The sequence below is a fragment of the Merops nubicus genome, unplaced genomic scaffold (genome assembly GCF_000691845.1).
Source record: "Merops nubicus isolate BGI_N331 unplaced genomic scaffold, ASM69184v1 scaffold27811, whole genome shotgun sequence".
NCBI classification, from domain to species: domain Eukaryota; kingdom Metazoa; phylum Chordata; class Aves; order Coraciiformes; family Meropidae; genus Merops; species Merops nubicus.
Window position 1 is genome coordinate 1 of NW_008588062.1, and position 20,538 is coordinate 20,538.

The 20,538-nt window shown below is 39.5% G+C and overlaps 2 protein-coding genes across 2 annotated transcripts in view; one reads left to right on the plus strand and one right to left on the minus strand.

Annotated features, from left to right (window-relative positions):
* Positions 1–289: 289 nt before the first annotated feature.
* ETFDH (electron-transferring-flavoprotein dehydrogenase) lies at positions 290–7,834 on the plus strand (the record flags this gene model as incomplete). The annotated part of the gene is made up of 6 exons (XM_008949160.1): positions 290–353; positions 793–947; positions 4,899–5,067; positions 6,375–6,557; positions 6,901–7,122; positions 7,439–7,834. Coding segments are annotated over 6 exons (957 nt in total), but the record flags the coding sequence as incomplete, so codon positions are not given.
* A 544-nt stretch (positions 7,835–8,378) lies between these two features.
* PPID (peptidylprolyl isomerase D) overlaps positions 8,379–20,538 on the minus strand; it is a 13,023-nt gene continuing 863 nt past the window's right edge. The window contains exons 3-9 of the mRNA XM_008949159.1: positions 17,217–17,405; positions 16,365–16,487; positions 14,613–14,719; positions 11,399–11,540; positions 9,186–9,272; positions 9,053–9,095; positions 8,379–8,611 (exon numbers count right to left, since the gene is read on the minus strand). Coding sequence (XP_008947407.1) covers positions 8,523–8,611; positions 9,053–9,095; positions 9,186–9,272; positions 11,399–11,540; positions 14,613–14,719; positions 16,365–16,487; positions 17,217–17,405 — 780 coding nt within the window. The 3' untranslated portion in view covers positions 8,379–8,522. The remainder of the gene's footprint in view (positions 8,612–9,052; positions 9,096–9,185; positions 9,273–11,398; positions 11,541–14,612; positions 14,720–16,364; positions 16,488–17,216; positions 17,406–20,538) is intronic.

Consider the following 20,538-nt stretch of genomic DNA (forward strand, 5'->3'; position numbering starts at 1 on the left):
AAAGCAGTGAGCTGCCAGAGAAGTCAAGGTGCTGTTTGTTGCTGACTTACGATATATTTTATTTGTCTCAAATACAGCTTACAGGAACCAGAAAATAATTCCTTTCTCAAAAGAGAAAAGTTGGCATCTTAACTCCTTTTAAGAGTATATTAAAGATGGGAAATGCAGAGTGTATCTTTGGGCAAATTCTCAAGCGCGTAAGATAAGAATCCTGGGCATCCAACCATTTGGCAGAGTTCTTTCCCCCCATTTTCTGCTTTTATCGCTGGTCCCTTGTGCTTTATTACAGAGGCTTACCTCACTGGGAGTGACAATTGACTCTGCTAAACGATGTGAAGAACTGGTTAAGATACGTGAGCACAAGGACATAACTATCTAGATGTAGTTCTTTACCTCTCCTTCCAACTTTTATAGGGCAAAGAAGTTTTGAAATACAAATTTAAACAAGTTTTTTCCCTTATCCTGCCCATTAAACAATGCTTAATTTAATTTGGCTGGTTTATTTCAAAGAAGGGTGGAAAGTGTTTACAATGCAGTTAAATATTTTCCATGCTTTAGATTTCAGGTAGGGCAGAGAACAGTCTTGTAACAGCAAATTCTCAGGTTTGCTTCTACTATACTGTTAATAAAATGTATTTTTGGTAGTAGTTTCTTTAACTAGAAAGATTCTGAAGTTGGTTCAGTATAAAATAGATGTAAAGAGATGGTGTGGTAATATGTGATTGTTTTCTTTGCAAAATTTTGTTGAAATCTCATACTTTATTCTCATTAATGTTGTGCTTTTTTGTTTGTTTTTGTTTAAGGTTGGTTTAGATTATCAAAATCCCTATTTGAATCCATTTAGGGAGTTTCAGAGGTGGAAGCACCATCCTAGTGTACAGCCTACTTTGGAGGGTGGAACAAGGATTGCCTATGGTGCCAGGGCATTAAATGAAGGTGGTTTCCAGGTAAATTTTTCGTGAAGTTTTTGACTTTGAGTTCTCTGTAGTCATGTTTTTAGTGCTGTAGATTTGGGTTGCATGCTGTTGTGAAACAACTGAACTATCATAAAACTGAAGAAAGAAGTTTTTCTGGACAAAAAAGCTTTGTTATCTTGTTGGATACTAGCTCCTGAGGTTTGTTAGATTTTGGCTCTGTCTTGCTAAAAATCTTCATAGATTTTTGGTGACATAGTCACTTTACTTTCTGAATTAAATGTGAAGTGAAGTTTATATTGCTGTCAGATGTATTCACCAGCAAAGAAGTTACATATAATTCTTCGTTATGTCTGGAACCCTGGGGAAGAGAAGGTAGCACCACTCACCTCTTGTTTGGGGGGTGTGTGTGTGTGTGCATATTTTCCAAATTATGTGTTTGTCCTAGCTGAGGGTAACTTCTTTCCAATGCTTGACCCTTAAGTCAGTGATGGCGCTGAAATTGTTGTGTAGCTTGGCAGGTAAAAGTCTTGATCTCCTCAAGTAAAAGATACCTTCACTATGTTTCATGCACAGCTTTGAATTCCTGCCTTCTTAGGAGATGGAATACCTTGTTCAGTTTGTTGCCTTAAGGAATCTAACAGGTGAAATTTTAAAATGTATCCATCAGGACTTAAGGTCAGTGGAAAGGGCCAGAACAGCTTGCAGGGGAAACAGCCTAGTGTGCATGTTTAACAGCTAAAGTCTTTTCTATCTGTTAGCTTGCCATGTAGGAGCTGTGAAGCACAGCACGTGGCTGTGTGTCTGGGCCTCCCAGATCTGTCTTCTGTTTGGAGCTTCAACCTGGCTTGAGTGTTCATGACCTGCAGCCTGAGGAGGGTGGCCGTTCCACTCTGCTCTAGGACTACTTTGTCTTTTCTTTCTGAGCCCCCTCTTTAGTATAAATGTGGATTCGTGTGGTTTTTGCAATACAAGTAGAATTTCAGCAGCAGCATAACTCTTCTCACAGTCTTGTGGAGTTAGGCTTTGAGCCAGTGTATGTGCCTGGGACTGAGTCATGTGAGTCCATGGAGGAACTTCTTGATGACACACATGGTAGACATTTAACCCATCTGCAGGTTAATTACTTTATCTGCTCCAAAGTGGAAATCTGTCATATCATGTTGTCAGATGGCTGTTACTAGCTTATTTCAGAAACCATTGGTGGTCTGTTATTCAGATAGATAAGGTACAAAATACCAAGATGTTTTAATGTAGACTTTGATACAAGAGGAGCTTCTCTTTCAACTCTCTGCACTGGTTTCTGTATCGCAGACAGTCATTATTGAGTTGCTGGCTTTGATGGAGTAGCCAGATTGTGACTTTAGTTTCATACTCCTTATTCTACTTGGAACATATGGCTGAAAGAACATGATATTTTTTAAGTTACACACAGGCATTGTGCTAAGTTACACAGAGTAGCACTACAGCTCTTGCACATCTCTGCTTAATCCTTGGGCATCTTTGCTGGACTTAAAACAACGTGCCACTTACTTTGCACTGTTCCCAATACAAAGGCGTGTTTTGGTTTGGTTTGATTTTTATTTCCTGTAGGTCAAATTGTCTAATCATGAAGTCACACTTGGAAATAGCCTTATTTTAATACATGCTTTCAGTAAAAAAAAAGCTGTATTGATGATTCACTGAGGAAGATTTTTAAGATTAGCTCTTCCCTTGCGTGTGTTGCTTTGATTAATAACTGTAGCAGTCTGACTGCTGTTGCATCACTGGAGTCCAGGAATATTTTCTTATGTAAGTTGTTCTGTAGCTCTAGTTTTCATTTTGATGACAGTACTGCATCAAATAGGTGTATAGAATATCAATCTAAGCCCTTTTGTCTGTTACAGAGAACCTTATCACCACGCTCTTTAGTCTTCATCATACAGTGGCACTGAGTTGGTGTGAGAGCTTGCTTGCTCTTGGATGTTTCCCTGATTTTGTAGCTTCTTGGGGTATGTGGAAGGAGGGGGCAGAGTTTAATAGATTAAATCTATATATCTGTTATTTCCTCTGTTTTTTAAAATAGCAAAATAAAGCAGTTAAAATTAAGAAATTCCCATGCAACCTTTGTATGTCTCTATTTTATGAAAAAGTTTGAAAAGCTTTAAGAGTTTTGTGGGGAAAAAGGAGGTGTTTGTGTTGTTGAGCAATGTATATTATGAACATCAAGGGGAAAAAAAACATCATATTGATGACCCCTGCCTTAAGTATCCAATATTAGATGTAACGGATTTTCAACCCTGAGCTGAGCTAAGGGTAGGTGAACGTGACGTTCAGTGCCCACTGGAGGGAAGGACTCTGCAGGGAGCAGGTGTCTCCCCTTCTTCCCTCCTCCAAACCAGCCTTGTTTTGTCTTTGCTGCCAAGCTGCTGGTGGTGGTGGCTTCTCCAGGCTCTCAAGGCTGCAGGGATTTCACCCTGTATCTCGGGCAGGGAGGGCTTGTGCTGTACTGGCATGATGTGTTCCTGCAACTGATGGTGAACACGGGCCAAGTGCCATGGTGATGAGAATTACTAACAAACTTTCAGGACAGGTAACCTTTTGTGTTACATGACTAATTCTTAATCTCATTTATACTTTGATAGTATGTTTGGCACTATGGCCCTATTAAGTGACAACAGTGGTTGCGGAAGAAAAGTACTTGATTGCCATCTCTTTATGATATTCAGGAGTCAGTCAAGAAGCCTTTCTGTGCTTATGTCAGTGCTGCATCACTGCATCCTAATAGGTATGACAACATTTTTCAGCCAAAAGTCTTGTGAAAGGAGAGGACATCCTACAGACCTAATTCCTTTGAAACACTGTCATGTAGCTGAACTTAAAACTTCTGGTCACTGAAAAGTGAGTTAAAAGTTGTAGCTGTGTTTTCAGCCTGAATTACCTTTCCTGTGAACCAAATCACCAAGTCTATGATTAAACAAATTGCCCAAAACACAGGGGGAATGCTGTGTAGTACAAGGTGTTTTAGTGGCTGCTCTAGGAATAATCAAAAGTAACCAGCCCTGGGTGAATAGTAAACAGGTAACAATAGAACAAGCAGAAGAAACAAAATGTTTGTTTCAGATTAGCTGGAATTCCAAGGGTTACATTCCAAGCATATACGTAATACAGACTTTTGGAGGAAGGGCTGCGTTCGTGACTTACCTTCCGCAATTTCAGACCTAGGATTTGATCACAGCTTTCTTCTTACAGTGCTGCAGTCAGTCCATGTTTTGAAGCTGTTCTCTGTCTAAAATCTCAATCTCATTGCATGAGTGTGGGAATAGCTACCTTGATAGTTCAAGTATTCGTCAGTTAAATTAGCCATATAACACAGTGTATTAATACTATAGACCTGACATTTGCAAATCATTTGGCTGTCTGAAGTTTGTGAGTTGACTGTACTCAATCACATGCTTCTTACAGAAGTAAGGAATGATTTTGCACCAAAAATGCATTTGTTGGCTGCTGAGCAGCTTCTAAAACAAGTGGGACTGGAGGGGATGGATGGGGAGGCCACCGGGTGTTTTCATAGAAAAGATTTCTGGAAAAGCACCAAGAATAAACGGTGAGATGAGATGTATACAGCTTACGGTGTGGAAAACAGGACCAAAAATGTCTTTTTTTTCCCTGAAAGAATTCACTTAAACTTGAAGGAGGAAGACAGCATCGGTAGGTGACATCACCACAGTCATGTTGCAGATAAAGAAACTGGAGAGAGGATATAAAGAAAATGTTGTATTGACATTAATTTATACTGAGCTCCAGTACAGTGTCTGTATTCTGATTTGCTTACTATGTCAAAATTCCCTGATTAAGTGGACTGACTCTGGTGTACTTTTACACAGTGTACATGCAAGTTTAGAAATGTAAAGGACACTCAAGCCAGCTTCCTTTCCAGAAGGTTATTTTCACTTTAAAAAAACAAAAACAAACAAATTGCTTTTCTTTCCTTTTCTTCTTCAGTCAATACCCAAACTCACCTTCCCAGGTGGATTATTAATTGGCTGCAGTCCTGGATTCATGAATGTTCCCAAGATCAAAGGGACACATACTGCCATGAAGAGCGGCATGTTGGCTTCAGAAGCCATCTTTAGCCAATTAACCAATGAAAATCTCCAGTCAAAGACAATAGGTAAGATCCCTGTACTTTGACAAGGAATCACCTTGTGTTCAATTAGAATCACTGGCAGCTTAGCAGTAGCTAAATCTATCTGAAGGAGTTAGTTGGAAATGCAAATAAATCATTAAATGAGTGTGGTGGTTTAAAGATACTTGTTCTTTATTTACTATTTATACTGTCAAATGATTTGGGAAAGAAATTAATGTAGTTTTGCTCAGTTATTCTTAAGTCCTGATCCTACTGCTAGAACAAAAATACACCTTTCACAAGCATCTGAAAAGTAAGCTTCCCTTCCCTGTATAAGTAAACAAGAATAGCATATATTTCGTGCCTACATATTGGTTAAAAATTAGAGCTTTACAGCTCAAAAAAATGTTACTGAAACACTGCAGAATCAGAGAGAAAAAAATAAGAACAGATTAAATGTAAGCAAAACAGGATGAGGTTTTTTACATTTGCTCTTCACTGTTTTTAGGATACTTTTTTTTCCTTCAGTTCTCATTTTCTGCCTTTAATTTCTTAGTCTTTTCAGTTTAAGATTACTTTATTTTATTTTATACATAATGCAAGCACGTTGAAGTAATCACCTGATCCTGACTGCATTGTAGCCATTTATTTAAGCCTCGTTTTTTCCCTTAAATCTGTTAACAGTGACTGTACAGAGAGCAAAGCCAATTAGAATGTCCATCATTCTGGAGATGGACACTACAGCCAGGTGTCACATGATGATTATTGTCGAAATCTCTTCTCTGTAGTGGTGGCTTCAGTCCTCCTGAGCTCTTGTGCAGCTGAAACTTGCAATCCACGTTGCCACAGAGCATACGTTGAACAATTAAAGTTTCCTCTATTGTAACAGGTGAAAACGCTTAGAACCTGCCTGAAACAATAAACACTCTTACTGGGTAGCGTGCCACTCTTGTGGGATTATGGGCAGGTTTTATATGCTGCTTCCAGCTCTGTCAAGACAACAGAATACTACAACACACTTTCTTCTCTGTGTATAGGTAACAAGGTTTTTTCAGAGCCTTACGCAAGACAGGAAGAATGGATTGAAGCGTGTTTTCGTATTGATGGGTCATGTGTCAAGTGAGCAGTGCCTAGAACTTGTAAAGTACAGTCAAACAGTTCAAATAAAAAGTTGGTAGCCAAATATATCTCATTAACTTGCTCATGGCAAAGGGAGAAAAAACATTCTCTAGGACTGGCATCATCCATTGGGCCATTGTCATAGTTACTGAAATCTGAGTCTTTGTGGTTGCAGAACTTGTAAAGAAGCCTCTATGTACTGTAGGTACCTAACTAGTAATGTGCTGCCATAGGACTTGATGTGAAAGAATATGAAGAGAACCTGAAGAATTCGTGGGTCTGGAAGGAGCTGTATGCGGTCAGAAACATCCGGCCATCCTGCCACAGCATACTCGGTGTGTATGGAGGGATGATTTACACGGGCCTGTTTTATTGGCTGCTGAGAGGAATGGAGCCATGGACATTAAAACACCCAGGTAATTTCATTATCTCCTGAACGAAGACACTAAATGTGCCTATCAGTCTTTCCTGTTTTTAGTTGAAGCTAAAGCACATCTGGTCAAGTGGCCTTAAAGTATAGAAAAGAAATTGGTAAGGCATTGAAGAGGACTTTGTCCTACTACCTAGCATATAATGTAAATTAAACCGTTAAAACACTACTTAGTATACTTTTTTTTGTGCCATTAAAAAAAGCTACTTTTTATGAGAAGCTTCATTCTGATGACAAGGGTAGTTAAAATTGCTGAATTGAGATGTTCTTCAGTAACTGCAAATTACAGCAATTCTAAACTGAAGCGTATTTATTAAAACCATGTTTAGGACCGGATTTTGCGCAGCTGAAGCCAGCCAAAGATTGCACGCCTATTGAATACCCAAAGCCTGATGGGAAAATCAGTTTTGATCTCCTGTCATCTGTGGCTTTAAGTGGTACGAACCACGAACATGACCAGCCTGCTCACCTAACGCTCAGAGACGACAGCATCCCTGTGAGCAGGAACCTGGCCCTATTCGATGGGCCAGAACAAAGGTTCTGTCCTGCAGGTAGGTAATAAAAATGAGTGCCTGAGCTGGTTGTGCAAGGTGGAAGACCTGAGTACTTCAGGAAGGGTCCACCTGCCCTACTGCTTGCTTCAAGCATTCCATCCAAATCCTCCTCCTAGAAGAAGGTTCAAGTGCAGGTCTCAAAATACGTTACGTTAACCGTACTTCCATGATGAACCAATTGGTGGATGTGGAAGAAGGCAGCTGAGTCATAGTACTGACGCACTTCCCTCGTTACACGTGCTAGTCAGCAGTGGCACATACACGCTGGGGGAAACTGTTCAGTGAAGTGACAGCTCTCCTTTGCTCTTTGCAGGAGTTTATGAATATATTCCTCTGGAAACAGGAGAAGGATCAAGACTGCAGATAAACGCTCAGAACTGTGTCCACTGCAAAACGTGTGATATTAAAGACCCGAGCCAGAACATTAACTGGGTAGTGCCTGAAGGTGGAGGAGGACCAGCCTATAACGGGATGTAAACTGATGGGAAATCTATTCAGTGACTTCTGATCGACAGCAAATAAGTTGGAGTATTTTATGCTGCAGTGTAATTAAAGTACAGCACTGACTTGAATGTGAACGTTTGAGACTAATGTGCCATTCTGAATTTTGGGCATGACTCTTGCATTAAATGGAAGGTCGGTGCCTTCTGGTTAAACCTTAGCCTTATTTAATAGGACTTCTTTACAGGTGTTGTGTGGCTTGCAGAAGGCGGCTCTTCTTGGGACTGACAAAGGAACTTTGGATCTTGGGTTTATTGCTGAACTTCAGGGACAATGGGGGCCATATCCAGAATCGTGGGTGTGGTGGAAGAGTTTAGTGCCTATCCTTAAAAAAAAGTATGTTTTCTCTCTATCTGGAGTGATTTACTATATGTAATCTTACTTTGCAGTAGAGAAAATACATCACTCTAGAAATTGTTACATGTTTTACATCAAATTTACAATTAGAGTTTTTTTCCTCCCGATGATGACAGGGAGCCCATCTGCAATACAACCTGTAAAGCGGTTTTAAAAAAGTGTCATACTTGCACTTTCATTTATGTCTACCACCATTTTTATTCCTTACAAGAAATCAGGCCTGCTCTAATAAAAACTCATAACAGAAACTGTCTAAATTGTCTTGTTGTGAAACCAAGCTTCTTAGGAAGCACAAACTAACAAGCTCCAAAAACACAACCACTACTGATTTAGATGTTAGAAACACACCCAAGTTGCAAAACACAAGTTATTACAGCTTAAAAATAGAAAAACACTTCACCTTTGAACAGTTTGTCTTTATTATTAGACTTTTAAGTTGTAAACACAGAAGACTGCAGTACAGGGCAAATGAAAGAAGCAGTTCCACTTAACCTTTTGCATGAGTTAGTGCATAGATCAGAAGTTCAGAAAAAAAAAAATCAAGCAAACATTTTAGCATAAGCTGCCTTCTCTTTCTCCTTCTGGGCTTTTATCTTCTGCTTGATTTTGAGCGTTTCTGTCTGGATAGCTGTTCAAAAAGAAAATCCAGGACACAGTTACAGCAACTGCTTTACATAAGATCTCCTAATATATTAAGAACCAACTTACTCATCATTTCATTTAACAGAACTACATTTAGTCTTCTATTAGGTCACATACTAGCAGCAGAAATACCCCTTGTCCCTTTGTTTCCACCTGGTAAGGTAGCCAGGTAGAGAAGGGTGCAGCAAGTGTAGTCTTGGTGCCAACCCAGAACTGAGGAGTTAAAAATCTTATACAATTAGACCAGGAAATCAAGAAAGTCAGTAAGATCCCTAGAAGATAGGGACATGGTTTAAGAGGCATACTGTTGACCTACATAAGAAGGTTCCCCAGCACAAAAGAAACACCACTGCTGTATAAAACTACGTTCTTCTACCAGAGTGGCTCTTAAAAGTAAAGAATTTATAAAGAAACAGCTTTATTTTACCTTTGTCTTCAGGGGCTATTTCATGAGCCTTTTTAAGATCAGCCTTAAACAAAAAATAAATATAAATTGACATTCTGATTAAATGTTTAGGTTTTAAAAAAAAAAAAATACAATTAAGTATCATAATCATTACCAATGCCTGATCGAGATCTTTTATTCCCTGCCATCCTTGAGCCCGTCTGTAGAGAGCTTTAGTATTTGCTGGATCTATTTTAAGAGCCTGTAAATTTAATAAAATTGTCACGTTAACATTTCATATACTTCGCAGCCTCCCATCTCCACAAATGGCACAGTTCCCACCAGCAGGCAATCTCCCTGCTCAGCTTGAGGGTGATGTGTCAAAACATGCAGTGTGTATAAGGAATGCTGTAATGTAGCACGCTGCAGAGCAAGCTCAGCAGCTCTGACTCCACTGCGCCAGCAGCAGCCTCTGGGAAGGAGCAGCGCGCGTGAGGATAAAATGGAACCTCTGCGTGTGTACATACCTGCCTACGTGTCAAGGCAAAGGCATTGCTGCAGTTCAAATTATCCCAACCTTAAGTCCTCTATATTGCACCTCCTTCCTTCACATCAAAAAACCCTCAAACGGCATCATCAGGAAAACATGCAGATGTCTTGTAAAGCTTTTTCCACTGCAGGCTAGAAAGCTACATACAAGCAATCCACCTCATGCCTCACAAACCTGGCCAAGTTTTGGTTATTACACCTTTTTTGAGCTGAATGGTTTCACTAGTTGTATATATGCCAGCTCTAATATGACAGTATCAAAATAGGAAATACAGTGGCTGGACAAAGAGATTGTTCCACTCTTTGATTACTTAATTATTTCAAAGTAATTCAGTTAATTTGGCTAATAATCTGTTTTGCTTTCTTGCCTATGAAATTGTGTTCTTTTTTCTTATTGCAGGTAGTTCTACAGTGTGTCTTTTAAAAGTTATTATAAAGAATATAGTTTGTTAGTGTTTAGAGGAAACCTCTTTGCATGAATGTGTGGCTTTATTATTTTCATTTATTAATTTCAAATCATTAAGAATTACATTAGACGATGGATCCAGATTTTTTCAAGTCACTTCAGTACTGGCTGTTAATATAAAGGAGGTATTGCTCTGGTTGCTCATCCTGATCTCTGCCATAAAGACTCAAGGTTCTTAGGTAGAAAATTTGGTGTCTCTGCTGTATACCCATAGGTAGCACTCCTTGGTTTACTCGCTCGACCATTATGCTCACAGCTATTTTAAAGCAAGGTTTGTTTGAACAGGTTCATCTGTTTGTAAGTCCTTATTGACACCAAATAATACACGTATTATAGTCTTAATTTAAATTGCTTTCCGCCTTAGGAAATCGTAAAAGTTAAAGTTTCTCATTAAGAACTACCTTGAACTCTACTTAAGAAACTGGTGTTCTGATTGAAACACTGGTACGCTGCTTTTATCGAACTATTCTGGAATCTTAAAAAAAAAAGAGGGGAGTTTTTGTCCACAACAGCAAGTACTGTGATTAATAATTTCTATCTGTAACAATTAAATGCTGTTTCAATTTTTACCATTTTCTAGATGACAGACACCACGTGACAGCTTTCTTTTTCTTTCCTCATTCCACATTTGTCCATACTGTATACAGGTTTATGAAAGTTTTCCATGTGGAAAACCATCATCAGGCTATAAAGCAAGCCAGCTCTCTAAAGACCCCTCACACAGAGATTAGCCGGACTCTGGCTTTCAGCATGAAAGGATCAGGACCCTTTCCTAGCAGATAAGAACACTCTTCACTCATTTTCCTTCAAAATGTCAGTTTTACGGAATTATTTAAAGCTTCCCTAATTGCACTAAAATCCGTCAGTATGTCTATGTCACTACTGCTTTTTTAAATTATTATATTATTTTTTAATATTTCCTTCTCCCTATTCACTGCTTTTGTTTCACCTTTCAGCCTGCCTGAAAGGGCTTTAGTTAGAAAATTGATTAAAACAGAAGACCATCAAATCTAAAAGCACGTAAAACATTTTGCTCATACTACTCCTCAAAAGAATTCCTCTTTCACTGAAGACAGTTTAACTCTTTGTAACAGAAAAATCAGCCCTGCAAACCAGACAATGACAGTTTGCATTTTTTCTCTCAATAAGCAACAGCCCTCTTTTATTTATTTCTAGTAAGTCATTCCAATTTCATAATCTTTTTACAAAGCCACACACTGGAAAGTTAGTAATAACTTCACAATCAGCCTTCTACTTTGTTTACTTTCAAATCATAAGCTTGTCAGAAGACTCTTTAAAAAAAAGCTTTGTAGTTTCAGTCTCCATTTTCTATACGGGCCAACTGTTAATTAAAATGCTAAATATTAATTTACCTCTGAACAACTCTCAATGGCTCCCTGCCAATCTGACAGTTTTAGTTTACAAGCGCCAATGTTTAAAACACAGGTCAAAGCAACAGTCTTCAGCTTTGGTTTGTCTGCCTCCTCTGCCACTGCTTCAGAAGCTTCTACATACCTGCAGAAAAACAAAGAACACGTAGTAGTGTTGCAACTTCTGCCCTTAGCTCTGTTTCCACAGATATGTGCACAGTGGTCTATAAAAAACAGTATTTTGAAAGCTGCTTCAATTCTACTATTACAAATACTCGTTACACTAAGTACGTAAGACCTACCCCAAAAAAAAGGTAACCTCGCTGATGAATGTCCTCCAGTAACTCCTAGTCCTCCACTGTACTAAGAGCATTCTTTTCCTCACACAAATGCACTATTCTAGATGATGCGAAACCATTAGAATTTATCTCAATGACTATTTGTTCTCAAAAACCGTGTTGCTCAACAGTGACAAAAAGGTCAACACCACCACTGCACCTTGCACTGTCACGGGAAACTTCTTCCCTTCTTCAGTTGCCTCAGTAATACTTTAGTTTGCTCAGGCATTTATGGCTAAAATCTGATGCTAGCTTTACTGTGCCAAGGAGGGTAGAACGCTGGTCACTACTGCTGTCTCAGCAGTGATGAAGAAATCATGAATGTTGGTGAACTTTGCTCATTATAATACAAAAACACACCTGGTCTAAAGTGACCCACCTCCAATGCAGACCACACCCTGGGCACTCCATAGAAGCCTCACTGCTGAGGCAGAGAAAGGTGGAGATGGAGGAGGAGCAAGGTACCAAAATGGCTTCTTAGCAACCAATCTGGGAAGCCTTCTCCACCAAGGATCGGGCTGATCGGGAGGGCTGGTAGGACGCTGCCTGGGCCTCACACCACAGGGACGCCTTGGACCTGCAGTGGTAGCTATCACCCTTTCCGCTCTTTACTTCCCCTTTCCTGTCACTCTTTTACCTATCACACACTGCTTTACGGGTAAAACAATAAATTTTCTCTGTTAGAGTGAAGTAAAACCCCTCTTTGGCTTTTCTGCTCCTTGAGATCCCAGCAAATGAGCCATCACACGCCTGCTGAGTGGAGCGGCTGTGGCAGCGCTGTCTTTGAGTGCTGCAAGGTTTGCATGCACCTCTGGACCACAAACACAAGCAATACTTGAGAAGTAAACGAGACACAGTTCCAGTGATTTTTCCACTCGCTGGGCATCATGCAAAAGGTGAGAACCAGAAGAGAGAGAGAAAAGGGTGAAAATGTGCCCTGGGCTCAGCCAGGATAGGGTTAATGTTCACAAGGGACTGCAGCTGGGGCAGGGCCACACCTATATAAGGGCAGGGGCTGGGCCACCAACTGGGCATTAGTTTTCTGGGAAGTGGTGCTTGCCTGGGGTTGGTGCAAGGAGAGATGTGTTCAGGTAAGGGGTTCATTATCACTTACTCTACATGTTACTTCACTGGTCTTACTGATATTATTGTTGTCTCTCCTCTCTTTGCATTGTTCTGTTAAACTGTCCTTGTATCAACCCATAGGGCTTTGTTTTCTCTTCCCTTTAGGTGTGGTGAGGAGGGGGGAAAGCAGCAACCAGCAGCTGCTCAGGTTTGGCTGCCAGCTGAGGTTAAACCACCACAAAATCTAAAGGAAGCTACAATTACAAAACTGTTACATTCAAAGCAAACAGAATACATCTATAATGTTTACAGATCACACCAAAGCATGAAGTTTCCAACTGCTCTGAAAACAAGATTCCAAGTGAAAAAAAAAAAAAAAAAAAATCAGTAAGAGGAGAAACAATAGAAGTAATAAATTTGACAAAAACTGTCAATTTTTAAATGTAAAATAAATTTAACAAAAATAGTTGAGCATCAGTAAGACATGAAAAACAGAAAGTTATAATGGTTACTGTTAGTAAAAAAAAAAAAAAAAAAAAAAAAACCAAACCAACATGGCAGATGGTTTGCTACGTGAGTTGTACTTAAACCATGGGAGAAACCCTGATAAAAGCTACTCTGTTCCCATCAGCTCTGGCAACGTGCCAGCAGAAGTACAGCATCCTATGCAAAGTATGAGATTTCAGATGCAACAGAAGGGCATGTCCACAGAAGTATGATGTATAAAGAAGAGCTGGAATGATCAATTTTTGTATTCTAGAAACGTTACTATCCTTTCCATCTATAAGGACAAATGGGCACCAAATAGAAGAGCCTTCATTGGGCATGCCTAAAAGTGAGCAAGACAACTAACTGTAAGGGATGGAATAATTATACCTGATATTTACCTATGAATATGGGGAGGAAATGGCCAGGTACAACATAAAAATCCTTGAAGATCCAATCCAGCCTTTTTTCTGTACAAGTTCTGAAAGGTTTATGTAAAAATCCCATTTACTTCAGGGTGTCTGTTGGTCTATGATGGGCCTTTCTGAGGGCACAGGGAGATGCTGAATTTTGGCTTAGTATCTGTAATTGAAGGATTCATTTTTATGCTTTGGAAGGACATCTTTTGTTTGAAACAGGGTCAGGTAAAAACTCAGATGAAGCATTAGATATGCTTGATTTCTTTTTCTTTCATTAGTCTTACTGCTAGTGAACTAGTGATGATTAAGAAGGTAGGGATAAAGGTCAATGTAACTTTAAAAAAAGTTCTCAGGAGAAGCTTATATACATAAAGCAAAAAGCATGAAAAGGAGAAGTACGGAAATAAGCACAGAAAGACCACGATTTTGAAGGCAAGTCTGAATGACACATGGAGTCACGATGATGGTATGAAGCCTCAGAAAAGATAATAATGGATTACTAAGGGTCACATTTGGAGGTACCCTCTTAAACTTAAAATCTCCTAAACCTGCTGGTTTTAGAAATCGGAGAAAAAGGTATCTCCCTCCTTTCCTAACCATTAACTACCTCGTGTACTGTTGTGCTTTTCTTCCCAGTTGTGTGTGCCAGCACAGCAAAAGTATTAAACGAGAAGTATTTAGTCAGTTCTAAGCAACACTTCCTGCATAGAGCTCTCACCTAGCAATGAGTGGAAGAGCTACTTGAAAGAGTAGTGATAAATCAACCAGGTGTTTTCCAGATGCAGAAGGCTCTTTTTTAAAAGCAGAAAAGAGCACAGTAACAGGCACTTTTGAAATGCGCATATCACTGCTTGAGAGCAGCATTCCTGTGAGTCACAGGAATACCTGTTTGGAAGAGGACAGCCTTACCGTAAGCTTTTACTATACTTTTTAGCTGCCACTGCCCAATTTTGCGATTTGAAGAAAGTATTTCCTATATTCTTTACGTCTTCTGCTATGGCCACAATCTTGTCAACCTAGTAAGATAGATGGAAAATATAAAGTATGAATGTACTTATGAAAGATGTCTTGAATTACTTAATGTTTCACAGTAGGATCCCATGTCCATCTTCTTTCAATGACTATAAAATCTCAGAATAAAAATATTCCAATTTTAGATAAATACTAACTTCAAACCACTCCTACAATATCCACTACTTATCCAACACATTAGTCTAAAAGATTAAATTCCTAATGGGTTTTCTACAGTATAAAAGGTGAGGAAATACCAGAGACAACATAGCAGTTCCACTTCTTCCACTAAATGCTGCTACCCACACAGAGCTATATATAAAGGTGTTGACCGTTACTCACAGAAGATATGTTAACAATCAAAGTATTCAACCATAACTGCTTTATTCCTGAGAAAAAAATTTGTATTCTGCTTCTCTAAACAGTGTTAGTCACCTAACTCTGCAAACCCTCGAACCACAAGTTGTATTGACACATTTCTCCTTCTCTCAAAACATTTTAAACATTTATGGAAGGAGAAAAAGAACAACTGCCTGTCTTTATTGAATCCACCATTTGTTTCCAGCACGGCATCCATTTCAAGTGTTACTCCTCCAGTGGCAATAAACAGTTTAGAATTATTGCTGTCTATGCCACAGTTGTCTTGAGCTCTGTCAGATGGGCACAGTGCCAATGGTAATACCGTCAGTTTACACTTCTACCCTATTAGAATTAATGGCCTTGAAAAAAACTGGTCACAGCACGAGAAGGATGCCACTGCGGCTTCTGGAGCTGGTAACAAGTGCAAAGTTAAAGGAGGCAAGCACCTGCTGACTTCAGTTTTGAACCACAGCAAATGCTACCCAAAAATATTTTCACAAGCTGGAGTGCTGCTCAATAGCCATATACAAGGAGCCTCCGTTTTCTAGCTGTACTAGATTTTTACTATTCTGTTCCTAATTCTGTATTTAGAATCTACACATGCAGCCCACCTCTTCTGCCCTCTCACAAGTCACCCTTTCATTACCCAAGTTTGTCTATTTCACTTTCATGATCAAGTAAAAACACACAGAAGAGCTGCCCTCATCAGTCTGCTTCCTAATGCTTAACAACAGGTCTTCCTTCAGTTTGAACAACCTGAAAAGCAAACTACTGGGAACTAACAACAACTATTTCTGGTGTAGTAGGAATCTCTTTAATTGATCCTTTATTATTTATAGTAATTGTGGTAAAATCTTTTAAGGGTGGATATTTTAAAACTTGCACAGAAAGTGTGTAGCTACAACATTAAGTTAATCACCTGCAGGATGGAGTTTTACTAACTGCAGTTTGTCACTACAGCACAAACAAAAGTAAAAAGAAACAAAGAAGAGAAAAAACGTGTAGTATCTGTAACTGTGGTTTTAGTTACTGGGGAAAAGTCAGCTGCAATTAGCATTGGGGGAAAAAACAAACAAACAAATAAAACAAAACAAAACCAAAACAAACACACAAACACAGCGATCTCCACCCGCAGCATTCTCTTTCCTAAAATGGAATGTCACCATTTAATCAGGACCTTGATTGAATCTTACTTAAAAAGGCTTAGTGAACATCATCACAGACGCCATGTAACTCAGATTACCTACAAGCCTTGCTTTTTGTAAAACATCTTAGAAGAAAAATACTTACATCTTTCAAGTCAATATCTGAATCTTCAGGAAAATCTGGATGAGCATCTCCAGATCCATCCTGGGGAACAATTCCCCAGTCATCTCCTTCCTTTAGCTCTCCACATTCTGCAATGACGCATAACTGAAAAAATAAAGTGTAAATAGCAATATTATTTATTAGAACAACTTCTGAGTGCTCTTTGAAATTCAGTGAAAATGCTTTTTCATCTGTTGTTTGGGTGCATTGATTTCAGAAACCCATCACATCATTAGCCTGTCCTCGCCAAAAGGCTTTTATCACAGAAAGTGTTGCCTTCAGAGGAGCAGCAGCATCCCAAAAACACTGTACCCACGTCACACAGAGAGGCTGGGAGAGGAGCTGGCAGCAAGCTGAGCTGCAGCAAAACACAAGACATGGCAGCTCTACTACGTTAGACAAGACAGCTCTTTCTTAAACTGCCAAGTCTTTTACAGAGGTAATTTTTCCAACAACCACAAACTGGCATAACCTACACACTGACTGCTCTTCCAGAAATACAACTTCTGACATAAAATTTGTAAGAATTATGTATTCTTTAGGTAGGGTTGTGAACTGCATTTTTTAGTTTTGCCACTGGTCCTGTGCTCCTAGCTGTGCATTTCCACCCTCACAGCTGCGTTGAACAATAAATTGTTTATGCACGGAAAATCTACAGCAAAAGAACAAAAGCCTCTTAACAAGGAGAGTAAAATGGAAATTAACATTGTTAATGAAAATAACTGGCTAATATTTTGTTGTTCTTAACATTACATCAAGCATTTGGAAGAAACGGATATACATCATCTAATGGAAGAAAAAACATCATCCCAAAGTGCTCTGTATTTTGTTTACCTTAGCAGGACTTTCTCCCTTTACTTCCACATTTTCTAACATTTTGACAACGCCCATTCCTTTGATCACTTGGCCGAACACCACGTGTTTCCCATCCAGGTGAGAAGTGGGCACCGTTGTAATGAAGAACTGAGAGCCATTGGTGCCCGGTCCTGCGTTGGCCATGCTCAGCAGCCCGGGTTTATCATGCTGCATTGGAGGGGGGGAGGAAAAACAATCAACATACAAAAAATATGTTATAAAACCATACATAAGATTTCTAAGGCTATGAATATATATATCAAGGACAGCCATAATGACAACTAAGTAAACCAGACAGTTACATACAGGTGGCAACTAATTTTACCTATTAAGACTGAAGAGGGCAAATGTCCAGTGGGGTCTAGGGGACTGTGATCTTTATTATTTAAAGGGTGGTGTATTTATTTATTTATTCACTTTCCTAGAGAAACAGTATTTACTTGCTTGAGATTTTTAACCATCTGATTATTTTGGCTCATGCTACCAGGCCACAAACTAACAAAAATTTCTTTCCTGGGAATCGGAGACGGTAAATGGCAGAGGAGCCTGTGTTCCACAGCAACAAAAGACATCTGGTAGCCAGCTTGCAGCAATGCAGCTTCTGCAATAAACATCTGACGTTTTGCATCATAGTTGCTAGCAAACAAGTTAACCAGGAGGGTTCCCCATTTTTTCAAATACCATTCAAAGCTGGTTACTGATTCACTGCCCAAGAGGCAGAGTAAGACCTATAAGTCTTGTGTTTGTTTTTTTGTGATTATTTTTTTTTCCTGCCGCCCAATTACAACTGATGCTAGAGAGTAGCGGTTTCTAAACAAAGAGCCAAGTAACGGTAATCTCTGGTGTTGCCTTACACCTGCAGGTTTACCTTTTGTCTGTAAGATTTGGAGGACAAGGTGGAAAATTTAGGACTTAAGGAGTCTGGTGGCTGCAATCTTCACACTTACATGTAACCCCATTTTGTTTGGGATCAAGACTCAGCATTAGTCCCATGATGAGAGTCCCTATTTAAAACTGTTGTCACTCATGCATTTTCTTGCCATGAGTGTTTTGAAAAGCACTGTAGATAAATAGTCTTTCCTGTGATAAGTTTCTGCTTGCCACTTTGTAAACTTACAAAGCAAGTTAAAAAGTTATTAACAAAATCTGATCCTGACAGATTCAAGGCTTGCAAAACTATGCCATGGAAACAGCACTGCTTGAAGACTGTGTAAATTGGCTGTGCTCTTGTGGAACACCCATTAGCTGGAGAATTGACACACAAAAAAAAAAAAAAAACTAGTGGAATTAATCTGAGTAAGCTGACTACTGACAAATTCTGGCAGTTTTTTGTAATTTACAGGAAACCATACAAACACCACAAACAAATGGGTAGCTCCAGTGTCCTCAGGTGTCAACAAAACCAACTTGTTGTCCAGGACAGTGATCTGAGGACACTTTGCATGACTGCTAGATTAAGTGCAAGATCTAGTGAATTTCTGTGTAGTAAGCATTTTAACTCCCACTAAAACCCCAACATACTTGGCCAACAGATGATGGGAATTGAGCTCCCAGACTGTAAAAGATCCAACTGAGTTCTTCAACTCATCTCTGGCACACTGACAATTTACTGACAACTATAGCTGAGCAGAGTCCTAAGTACAGAAATGGGGATCATTTGCATTCCCTTCATAATTATCTTCAGATCTCACTTGACAGTTCAACCAAAAAAGTAATGATGATACAAAGTCTCATTCTTCAGGGAGCTAGAGATCCTATGACAAGGACCAATGCAGAACAACTTTAGGTAGCCATTCTATGTGCACCACCATAGCAACTGTCAGACCTGAGAGAACTCTCTCACACTCTGGAGGCATCAGCTACATCTGATTTTGATGACAAAGGAGCTTGAAGAATGGTAATGGGCATTTTGAAGGTTATGCCTTTGCAAAAGAAACGAGAAAAGACACATGACAAATGCCCTGTGAAAACTGTCGTTCAAAGTCTGTACTTGCTGTGTGTTCAAAGCACCTTGCACCTGCAGTCTTCCTGGTGTCACTAGATGTTGACTTTGAGGACAAAGATGGCTTTAGTTTCCTACTCTGGCAGCACAACTCCCTGCTCTCTTCCTGCAGCTGGGCTGACAGAATTGTTTGTGGGACTGCACTAATGGCTGCTCATAATGAAGCAGTGAGCCCTGATACAGGAGTGTAAATAATGGGAGGGGTAGGAATTCCTCCCATCAAAGCCAGCATCTCTTAAAATGATATCCTCAAATCAAGACCTTCACATATTCAAAAACTTGCTTTATTCACTGCACATTTTCCCAATGTTTTGGGTGGAGAAAAGCCATTTGTGAACAGCCTTGTAATTCTCACGTTGTTGAAAATAACAGTAGTTGGGAAAACACTTTCTTTTAAATTTTTGTTTGGATTAATTCTGCAATCTACCATGGATTCCTCGCTTCTTAAGAAAGGTATTTCTCACATCTAACCTTATTAGTGTATGAAAAAAAAAGCATAAAATCCAGAACAACAAAATTTGTCAGTCTTTTAAAAAATCTCTACATCAATGAGAACTAAAATATTTTTTCAAATTAATTTCTGGTGGTGCAATTAAAAAAGAAATTGAAACTATAGTTGTCCTGGTTTGGGGTAGAACAGAACTAATTCTGTTAAGTGATTTTACTTTTCAGCTATGTCTCTTCTAACTGACTGCACTGTCTGAAGTTAGCAGCATGTTTTTGCAGACTGCCTGTTTTAAGCAGCGGTAACTCCATGTTTAGAGTTACTGCCAGGGATTGGTGTGCAGACCAAGGCCACTGCTAAGTTTGTGTACCACATGGAGGGGGGCAGAAAGTAAAGGCTGCACCTGTGGGGAGGAGCAGACAGGATAAGTGACCCTAAAATTGACCAATGAGGTATTCCATCCCATATCCCTCATATTCAGTATAAAGCTGAAGGATCACATGTGTCAAGCCCCTTCTTCCCTTTTGCTCCTTCAATGGCCAGCATCCAAGGAAGACTCCTTCCATTCTGCCTTTGACCCCAAGCCGTGTGTTCCTGAGCCGAGTTCCAGAATCCAGCTCCTGCACCCAGTTACTGTTGCCACTGAGTCCAGCCTGGGACTCTTCCCTAGGGGCTGCTCCCCACCATCAGGGGTGACAGTGACTTGTCATTGGGGGAGGGGAGCTGGGTTCAATGCTGGTTTTGTATATACTTGTATAGACTCCAATCCTTTTTGTAGTAGTAGCAGTATGTATGTTCATTAAAGCTGTTTTCTAATTGACAAGTCTCTCTCCTTTATTCCCTTTCTCTTTCCC